Source organism: Rhinopithecus roxellana, chromosome 5 (assembly GCF_007565055.1).
Source record: "Rhinopithecus roxellana isolate Shanxi Qingling chromosome 5, ASM756505v1, whole genome shotgun sequence".
In the NCBI taxonomy this organism is placed as follows: Eukaryota; Metazoa; Chordata; class Mammalia; order Primates; family Cercopithecidae; genus Rhinopithecus; species Rhinopithecus roxellana.
The window spans coordinates 140979990-140991238 of NC_044553.1; the positions used below are offsets into that span (position 1 = coordinate 140979990).

General features: G+C 36.0%; 1 protein-coding gene across 1 annotated transcript; it reads left to right on the plus strand.

Annotated features, from left to right (window-relative positions):
* Window positions 1-8634: 8634 nt before the first annotated feature.
* Window positions 8635-9345, plus strand: LOC104657390 (60S ribosomal protein L9). Its single transcript, XM_010357174.2, has one exon. It carries the CDS (start codon window positions 8656-8658, stop codon window positions 9232-9234), a length of 579 nt encoding a protein of 192 aa, XP_010355476.1. The 5' UTR covers window positions 8635-8655; the 3' UTR covers window positions 9235-9345.
* The last annotated feature ends 1904 nt before the right edge of the window (window positions 9346-11249 follow it).

Genomic DNA, 11249 nt, shown 5'->3' on the forward strand with positions numbered 1-11249 from the left:
GCCAACATGGTGAAACCCAGTTTCTACTTAAAAAAATACAAAAATTAGCTGGGCTTGGTGGTGTGCATCTATAGTCCCAGTTACTCAGGAGGCTGATGCAGGAGAATTGCTTAAACCCAGGAGGCGGAGACTGTGGTGACCCAAGGTTGTGCCACTGCACTCCAGCCTGGGCGACAGAGCCAGACTCCATCTCAAAAAAAAAAAAAAAAACTAGATCATGAAGAACATTGCATGCCACATTAACCAGTTTTGAATTGATTGTGAGGTTAATAAAGAAGCTCTGAAAATTTCTAAGTAAAAGAATGGCCTGATAAGGTGTACATTTTCAGGCTCATTTTTGTGATCTTAGTGTAGGAAATGGACTAAAGGTAAGAAAGAGTAAAAGAAGAGCAAGCTGTGCAGGCATCCAGGAAAGACGTGATGGTGGTCTAGACCAAATCAGTGGAAATGGATTTCTGCAACATTTAGAATGGAATCAATAGGTTTTTACGATTCATTGGCAAAAGGGCCTGATGGAGAAAGAAGTCAAAATGGAGGAATTAAATTGATGACAGTAGTGACAAGAATACTGGAAGAGAAAATAGTATGAGGATAAATATGACTAATTAAGCTCTGTAGATGTTAAATCTTTGAGCTACTCAACCAGACATGTCTGAAGCTCAGCAGATACTTATTTGGGAGTCATTAGCATTTTTATGAAATTTGAATTTCCTTCTACTCCTTCATGCAACCCTGAGACGTGAATTTCTGGTACATTTGTATAGACTTCCTTTATCTTGCTCAGAGACACAAGGTCTGATAACTCTGAAAGGCATGCCAAATACTAGCAGCAAAATTTCACAGTTTGAATATCATATGAGTTACCTTGAAAGGTAACAAGAACAAGATCCACTAAGTTGAGAAGAATTCAGATTCTTGCTGACATAACTGTCATTTCAGTTCCTCATATCAAGCGTTCAGATATGCTTTTATGATCCACAATTTAGCAGTGGAAACTTCCTCCATTAATTATTCTCCTTCTCCTCTTCTCTTCTTTTCTCTTCTTTTCTCTTCTCTTCTCTTCTCTTCTCTTCTCTTCTCTTCTCTTCTCTTCTCTTCTCTTCTCTTCTCTTCTCTTCTTCTCTTCTCTTCTTCTCTCTTCTTCTCTTCTCTTCTCTTCTCTTCTCTTCTCTTCTCTTCTTCTCTTTCTCTCACTCTCCCTCCTTCCTCTCTCCAGATACCACGTAATCTATAGCTACTGCCATGTATCTCATTCATTTTTATTGAACTTCTCTGAATAGTTGCCTGTGCACAGAATTTCTCTTTCCTTACATTTTGACAATCCATTATCTTGCAAGCTGGCCCTTGTCTTTGCACTGAGACTCTTATTGAGATAAATCGGCACAGCTTCTGAATTCTCAAGGCCCTTAGGCTCAAGATCTTATCATTTTCCTGGACCTTTATTCACCAGTGCTCACCATTACCCCTCTGCCATAACTCCTCTTAGATCTTACAATGCTTCTCTGACTCCTGCTTATTTCTGAGCATCTCTTCCTTTTCTTATTTAGATAGGTATTCCACTCTGTTCTGTTATCAGCCTGGTACTTTCCTTCTCCTATGGGGTTCTAATCCTCTCACGTTGTGTCAAATATTAACAATAATGCAATCAAATCCCCAATCTATATGCCCCACTGAGACACCTGTTCTGGGTTTTAGACGCCTATCATGCTACATGTAAGACATCTGTTTGTGTAAGAAGACAGTCACACATCTTCACATACTTTAACATTTTTTTTTTTTCTTTTTACTAAATGTGATGAGTTTGTTGTTTCATTGAATGTTCTGCATTCCATCTCATTAACTGGGCTGTGTTATTCAACTCTTTTTTTTTTTCAAATTTATTTTAGATTCAGGGGGTACATGTGCAAGTTTGTCACCTGATTATATTGCATAGTGCTGAGGTTAGGGGTACTGATCATCCTGTCACCAAAGTACTAAGCACAGTACCCAACAGTTAGTTTTTCAACCTTTGCCCTTCCCGCACTCTTCCCTCTATTAGTCCCCAGTTTCTATTTTTGCCATCTTTATGTCCATGAGTACTGATGTTTAGCTCCCACTTATAAGTGAGAACATGCAGCATTTGGTTTCCTGTGCCTACATTGATTAGTTTAGGATAATGTCCTCCAGCTATATCTATGTTGCTGCAAAGAACATGATTTGTTCTTTTTCATGGCTGTGTAGTATTCCATGGTGTATCTGTACTACATTTTCTTTATCAATCCACCATTGATGGGCACCTAGGTTGATTCCATGTATTTGCTATTGTCAATAGTGCTGTGATAAACATAAGAATGCATATGTCTTTTTGGTAACTCTTTTTTGTTTTTGTTTTTGAGGTAGAGTCGTGCTATGTTGCCCAGGCTGTAGTGTGATCTCAGCTTACTTCAACCTCCACCTCCTGGGTTCAAGCAACTCTCCTGCCTTAGCCTCCTGAGTAGCTGGGACTACAGGTATGCATCACGACGCCTGGCTTTTTTTTTTTTTTTTTTTTTTTTTGGTATTTTTAGTACAGATGTCATTTCACTATGTTGACCAGGCTGGTCTTGAACTCCTGACCTCATGATTCCCCCGCCTCAGCCACCCAAAGTGCTGGGATTACAGGCGTGAGCCACCGTGCCTGCCTCTTGATGATCTATTTTAGCTGTTGTTCCTGATATCAAGAAATCTTTTCAAAGAAAATGAAAGAAACATTAAGGAGAACTTCTCCCCTTCCTCTTCCATGACCCACTAGCTTCTTTCATATATCAAAGTTGCTTGAAGCTGAGGTCTTTTTGCAAATCTTTAAAATCACCATCTCTTTAGTCTGTAATGAACCTGTGAGCTCCCTTTGTGACTAAGACCTATTGATGACTTTCTTCATTGTTTAAGATAGTGATATTAGAACCCATATTGGTAGACTGGGTCACATGGTGTGGGGTAAAAAAATTTGTGCATTGAAAATAATAAATGTAAGTTTTTTTTTTTTTTTTTGGTGACGTCTCGCTCTGTCCCCCAGGCTGGAATACAGTGGCATGATCTTGGCTCACTGTAAGCTCAGCCTCCCAAGTTCACACCATTCTCCTAACTCAGCCTCCAGAGTAGCTGGGATGACAGGTGCCCACTACCACACCTGGCTAATTTTTTGCATTTTTAGTAGAGACAGAGTTTCAACGTGTTAGCCAGGATGGTCTCGATCTCCTGACCTCGCGATCCGCCCGCTTCAGCCTCCCAAAGTGCTGGGATTACAGGAGTGAGCCACGGCACCCAGCCTAATAAAATTTAAGTTGTAATTTGGCTTTGCCATGAGCAGCAATTTGACATTGGAAAATTGCTTTTCTTCTCTAAGTCTCACTTTCCTCTTCTGTAAATTAAGGATATAAATATTGCCCTTGTGAGAATGTTGTAAAGAACATGTGAGATATGTTTGTGAAATGGTAAACAGAGTGCTTGGATCTATAAATAATAATTGTTGAGATTTACTTTTGTTTTTTGCTTTCTATTTCTGTTATTATTGTATTTTAGGTCCCCGTTCTACTTAGTAAAATTAAATCTTTACTAACTGGTTATACTCTAAAATTGTCCTTGCTAACAACTGGTGTGTGTGTGTGTGTGTGTCTGTGTGTGTGTGTAGTGGTTGGGTTGGGGAATACAATGGTAAAAAAGTGGCCTCTACCTTTGCAATGTATAAAAGTTAATGCTGAGACAGGGACTAAGCATAGCCTTCTCCACTGCTTATTCTCACAATGAGCAGATACCTGCATTGAAATAGCCTTGTCATCATGTTTTCACAATGACAAATACCCAAGAAAATGGGACAAATGGAGGGACATCAATGGGAAACATTGATACCTGTTGATGTGTTGTAGACATTTAAACTTTGAGTCAAATGGTTTGCATCTTGCCTCTCTTTGGCTTTACGCAGATGGTGAATGCTGAAAAGTCTTCCATTCTTTCTACACCAGGTCCTGTGCTGTTGCACCATCAACTAACAAAGTACAGATGGATCATTACAGGAAAAAGAGCAGGACTGCAAACAGAAAAGTTATGTTTCCCCGAGACCTAGTATTACTTTTCAAATAGAATACAAACTATTTAAGTTATAAATTTCAACAATGATAACTCAGAGGCTATGTTTTCTGGATGACACTAGACTAGAGACTTGAAGAAGTAAAATGATTTGGGAGCTTTTCTGCTCTATAAGCTCTCTTCTCATCATAGCATACGACAATCAAAATAAACTTTTTTGTCATATCCAACTAATCCCCAGAGCATGTCAGCAAAACTGAACTTGAGTTACCCTGAATCACCGCATAGGAGAATGAAGCCCTGAAGACAATCTCGTTATTCCATTGGATCACTCTTTGTTTTCAAGTTTTACTAGAAATATTTTTTTATTATTGACTACTAAGATACTAAAATAAGTCAAATATGTGAAAATAAATTAATTATCTCCCCAGACATATTAAACTCTGGAGTGAACATTGTTTGTAGGTAAACTCTCTCACCATGACATATGTAAAAGCATCCCCAGCCATCTGACTTATCTTTCCTGTCTTCTCTGCCTGTTGTCTGTCTTCTTTGACACAGTTCTCTTGACTACTGAAGTTGTGACTTCATTTCTCATCTTCTATTCTGTTCTTTGTTCGCTTCATTTAATAACTTACTTGCTATACTTGGTTAGTCTTTTGTGTGGAAGATAATGTGGAGAGTAGAGTTATGACATTTAGACAACACTAGTGGTTTATACGTGAAAGGACTGTAATAACTGCATAGTTGTTTTTGTTTTTGTTATTGTTTTGAGCATAAGCTTTGATTTGAACTAATCAAGTGTAAATCTCAACTCTACCACTTAATCAAACCAGCTGACTAGTAAGTTTCAGGAATAGCATTGAGTCAGTAGCCAGATTATCTGAGTTCTACTCAGAAATTTACCACTTATACATTTATGGCCTTAGGCAAACTATTTATACTATTTATCTGTAAAAGAGGAGTGAAATTATTCAATTTTTTGAGGAGTCTGAAAAATATAGAAAATAAAGTGCTTTCTTTTTGTCTTCTCCCCCAAAGTAAAGAGATTTATAAGTCCCTATATGGGTTGATGCTTTCCCCAACAGGTCCCATGTCAACAAGCCAGTAAGAGTTTTCAACTTGGGTGCCAGCAGTAACCAGTTCTACAAAGGAAACTCAACATTCCTCTTCCCAAAGTAAACCTATTGCAAAAACCGCATTCCATCTATAATAGCAACTCAAGGTTAGTAAATGTGATTTATTTCTCTGTCTTCAACACCTATCTTAGTGGCTAACTGGTTATAGGAGTTTCACAGACATACCTTAAGGAATGAATAGATAAAAGAACAGATAGTTTTCATTATCCTGCTAACTTGGTGGGCACTTTTTCTGGATTTTTATATTAAGAAAGAATTATAATGATATCTCTCTCTCTCTTCCTCTCTCTCTCCCCCTTTCCTCCCACTCCTAAAACACATATACTTAACCCTTTCTGGGTCTCTAGGCAAACAAGTGAGTTTCTATGGATTAATAACAGAAAATAGTTCTAAACTTCACCCTGCCATGAATTAACTTCAGAAATGTAGCACGGAACTTAATCTGCCTGTATTTTATGGAAGTATAAAAAAGCTTAACTATATCTTCAAGGCTTTTTAAGTTCCCAAATGATGTCACTTAATATTTCTTGGCAAATATTAGAAGTTTATTCTGTAGTTCCAGTACAACTAAGAACAGCTAATCGACTAATCCAGAGGTCAAACTTCTAAACTCAATATGGTAGGTCTTAAACTTCTGAGGTAATGCATCCTGCCCTAGCACTGAGTTTTAACAGTCAAGAAAAGTAATCAGTTCTTCTCTTGGCAAGTTCTGTGTTCCATATACAAGTCTAAGCTCTTCCACAAGAAATGGAACTGCTTTCCATGCTTTTCATTGTGATAAGTAGCAGGGGCAGAGGAAATAATGAGTACTTCCTCCAAAAACTTGTCTCTGTTTTTTGTGTGAGGATTGTGGACATTTTTAGCTATCCATTATTCTGGAAGTTGAGTGTCAGACATGAAAAGTTCAAGCTTTTGTGAAAATAATCTGCCCTTCCCTGAGAAATCAATGCATCACAATGCTTTCAATCAGCAGTAAGGAGCCAGTGAGTCTCTTTCTCCTTGGAGCCTTCCTTATGTTATTAAAAAAGTAGTTTGTTAAAAATAAAAATGAAGGCTTAACAATAGAACATGAAATTAAAATTAAACAATTTGTAGAGTCCCCCAACACTAAAATAATAATAATAATAATAATAATAATAATAATAATAATGATAAGCCACAGTAATGCCTTCATGGTTTAGAATAAGGTCTCTCAAAGAGGAAAAAAAATTTATGCATACTGAAAGCATATAGTGATTTATAAAAATTTGTTAATTGTTAAACTATCTCTGACTCAGAAAGACCAAGAAATATCTCTCAATCATGTAATTAAGTTAAATTTTAGCTCTAAGTTTTTATCCAAATTTCTAAGTTTGGAAGGAAAAATTATTTTTAAAATCTGTTCATAGATTTATTCCTTTACAATAGTATTAAGAATGAGAAAAGAAACTTCTTCCCTCATTTCTGATCATTTATTGTCATTGGCTTTGCAATCTATGCACGTCTATGCGGCACTTTGTATTCATAAGACACAGTGCCATTATCCCGTACGATAAACTCATGTGACATAGAAATGTAATTACAATCACACAGACCTTAGAAATATAGATTTAAGAAAGTAAAATGCTATAATATTGTGAAATAACAGGAATTATTATGGGTGTTCCTAATAATAGAGTTAATACAGCCCCACTGGAGATTGCACACAGACAATTTCCTTTAAATAGAGATTATTCTAAAACACTTAATTTTTAAAAGGAATTTTTGAAGGTAGATTATAATGATCTATTTTTTTCTGAGAAACGGGATAACTATCATCTAAATTTTATTTTGTTGTGTTTTAAATTAGGTACAATACTTACATTGCATTAGAGAATTAACAGATTCAAACAGAATCTTAGCTCATTGCAACCTCCGCCTCCCAGGTTCAAGCAATTCTCCTGCCTCAGCCTCCTGAGTAGCTGGGATTAAAGGAATGCGCTACCATGCTTGGCTAATTTTTGTATTATTTATTATTATTAATAATATTTTTTTTAATTAGAGATGGGGTTTCTCCATGTTGGTCAAGCTGGTCTCAAACTCCCGACCTCAGGTGATCCACCTGCCTCAGCCTCCCAAAGTGCTGGGATTACAGGCTTGAGTCATCGTGCCGGCAGAGTTGTAGTATTTTTTAAGTAAATAGTGATATATATGTAATTAGAAGTCTAACGTTCCTTTTAAATAAGATATTTTCCAATGAAAATATTTTTCCACTTTTTGCAAAAGTGAATCATGAATTCCCAGCAATCCCTCTTTCAGTTGTCTGCATCACAGCTATGATTTCTTCTAGATGTAAGTGTTTCCATACATTTTGTTATGCTAGAAAAACATGACCTTTTAATTCAATCATTAGGCAAGGTTGTTTCTTTTTCAATCAGCAAATATTTACTAATTTGCAGAAGAAGAAATATGAGTTAAACGTTTATAAAGAGATTTTGAAAAGATAAGAATAACGATTTTATGTCACCTGGGACTGTGACCAGTAGAACAAAGCCAATAGGAAGAAATGATCTGTGTATTCTGGAGTGAAGAAAGAATTTTCTTGTTGTTTACTTGTTTTAATTCAATATCCTTTAAGGGTTTTTGCAAGTTATAGAGTACCACCTCGATACTCATTTTAGACTTTAGATTAGGAATACCAAATCACAGAGGTAGGTTAATAATGTTTTTATTTTAAATTTTAAAATATTAGTATTTATCCCTATAGCCAAACCTATGTATCTCTATTGAAAACATTTTAAAATATAAACAGCATTTTCTCAATAGTCGTAATTTACATCAAAAGATACTTAAAGGGCAGGTGCCACATGGGAAATATAGTCTGAGACCTTAGATAATCATTAACTGAATGTACATGAACATGAAACACCTGTATGTCCCAGAAGAGCTTCAAAATGCTAAGTGAAAGATTCTAGCTTGGTTGTATTTTATAACTCTAATATTCAAGCCCATTGCGTTTATATAAAATCAACCTGCACAATATATTCATGTTCTCTCTGCAATTAAAATGACATAATCAAATCTCACCTTCAGCTGCAGTCTTAAGAATTGTTCTTAACTCACATAAAATGTCTTAATTGAAACTAAACAAAATTTTCATGCCACTGATACTTTATTTATATCATATGAATCTGAAAGCAGAAATAATTAAAAGATTTAGTAGGATAGCTATATATTTCCCAGTTGAATGTCTGATATTTTCAGCACAGTATCAAACTGTTTTGACCAGTTTATATAATTTTATCAGGCATTGTCTCATTCTTCTAATAAAGAGGTTAGAATAAGGCATATACAACTGCTCTTATAAAATCTTTTGAAATGATTTGAAATCCACATTTAGAAATATAACAAATAAATAGCTCTCTTTTGCATCATTATTTTTTGTGAAATCAGAACCTTTTGTATTTGTAGTATAATAAACAAATTAGTTTTCTTTGCTGCGTCTACTGCAAGAATGAAGACCATTCTCAGCAATCAGACTGTCGACATTCCAGAAAATGTCGACATTACTCTGAAGGGACGCACAGTTATCGTGAAGGGCCCCAGAGGAACCCTGCGGAGGGACTTCAATCACATCAATGTAGAACTCAGTCTTCTTGGAAAGAAAAAAAAGAGGCTTCGGGTTGACAAATGGTGGGGTAACAGAAAGGAACTGGCTACCGTTCGGACTATTTGTAGTCATGTACAGAACATGATCAAGGGTGTTACGCTGGGCTTCCGTTACAAGATGAGGTCTGTGTATGCTCACTTCCCCATCAACGTCGTAATCCAGGAGAATGGGTCTCTTGTTGAAATCCGAAATTTCTTGGGTGAAAAATACATCCGCAGGGTTCGGATGAGACCAGGTGTTGCTTGTTCAGTATCTCAAGCCCAGAAAGATGAATTAATCCTTGAAGGAAATGACATTGAACTTGTTTCAAATTCAGCGGCTTTGATTCAGCAAGCCACAACAGTTAAAAATAAGGATATCAGGAAATTTTTGGATGGTATCTATGTCTCTGAAAAAGGAACTGTTCAGCAGGCTGATGAATAAGATCTAAGAGTTATCCAGCTACAGAAAGAAGATGCCAGATGACTCCTAAGACCTACTTGTGATATTTAAATGATGCAATAAAAGACCTGTTGATTTGGAAAAAAAAAAAAATAAACAAATTAGTTTCAACCAATAATAGTGATGAAAATGATGAAGATTGTGATGAGACTAACATTGTTAGTGATAATGTCTGTTAGTTGATTCCTAAACACTAGTCATCTTGCAAGGTAGTTACGAATAAGGAAAGTTATGAATGAGGAAACTAGCACTGACAGTAAATGAATTCCCCACGACAGGTGACAGGAGAAAAACAGCTGGCTTCAAAGCCAGACTTTATCCCACAGATCAGTCAGAGAGAACAACATAGGACAGATAGGTAAAGCAGTCAAGAGGAGTAAAAGTGGATTAAGATGAAATAATTGATTTGCTCGACGGCATTGTTTGAAAGGGTTGATCTCAGTAACGAAGTAAAGAATAAATCAGTAACATATAAATGCAAAAATCATCACAGTAATTTTGCTTACTTATAAAAAATTGAAACACAATTAGGAAAAATGTTTATAAAAATTTTTTTTTTTTTACCATCAATGATTTAAAGGAAACCCTATTTGTAATGATGTCAAACTTTTGGGAACATTTTTTATGTCAGATTATCACTGAAACTATAGGCCTCCATGATTTAAATCTACACATGCTATACATGTGCTTTGCAATTAGTCATTCTTTATAAAGATATAAACTTAGAGTCAGGAAACTGCTACTTATTATTGACTCATTGGCTTTTTAAAGACTTGATATATTTACATACATAATTTAAGGAAAATATTAATCACAAAGGTATGTCATTCTTTGGTGTCATTGAATTAAATACTCATTACATGTCTCCTTGTTGTTAGGGAAAGCACATTCACAGTGTCCCTATGTTGAGTGACAGTATGACATCAATGTGGAAAGAAAGTGTTCTGTAGCAGATGCCTATATCTGCTGGGAATCTCTTCTGTCTACAAGCTCTATGATTTTGGGGAAGGTCCATCACCACTCTATTCCTTAGTCTCTCCTATGAAATGAAAGTAATTTATTTCCTCATAGGTTTGACATGAGGATTAAATGAGCAGTGTAAGAAAAGTGCTTAGAACAGTGCTTGCCACATGTAACTACATTATTGATATTATTTCTATTACATCTCACCAGGTCCCATGGAGTTTCATACGTTTTCGAGAGTTACAAACCCTGGCTAATACTGAGTCAAGTTAGGAATCTCAATCAATATCTTTGACCAGCTTAAAGTGTTTGCAGGATATTTGATTTACCTAAGAGTGAGTAAGATGTGAAAGTGAGTTGCTGGAATTGGTTGAATGAGAATGTCAGGTGAAGAAGGCAAGAAATGCAACAGAGGAAGAGGAATATGTCATCCAAGAGGGGAAAAGAGAAATACTATTACTATCTGTTGTCTTGGTGGTTCTCATGAAGAGTGAAAGGAGAGTTGCTAACCTGGAAGAAGATCAGAGAAACACACTATACAGCCCTGCAGTCCTTTACCAAGCAAGCCCAGGGATAGAAGCTCTGAACATTAGCACAATTTTGAGGCCTAAAGTGTAAGAATTGCTGGAAATGTTGTGGTATTATATTTGTATTAATCAATTTATTTTTATTGAGAAATGTTGATGATGAAGATGATGGTAATGATGATGATGATGCTTAAAATAACAGATACTCAAGGTTAAAAAATAATTTTAAAAGTTCAAACTTAACATTAAAGAAAGAGTAAAAGTTATCCTGGGTGCTGCCACCTTTGTCCAACATGACTCATGTAACAAGTATTAAGAGCGTAACCACAAAGCTTTGTAGTGGAATAACATAGGCAATTATTTTTACCCAAGCAGATACACTAGCATTGGCTTTTCTCTGCCTCTGTTTCTGATGAGTTGTTCATACAATAGAGGCTAGATAGAATATTCAAGTCAGTATAATACAAACACAACTACCACTACATATAGGCTAGAAGCAGGAACCCC

What these genes read in the sequence shown, in the direction of transcription:
- LOC104657390 (XM_010357174.2), top strand. Translation starts at nt 8,656, where the DNA reads ATGAAGACCATTCTCAGCAATCAGACTGTCGACATTCCAGAAAATGTC.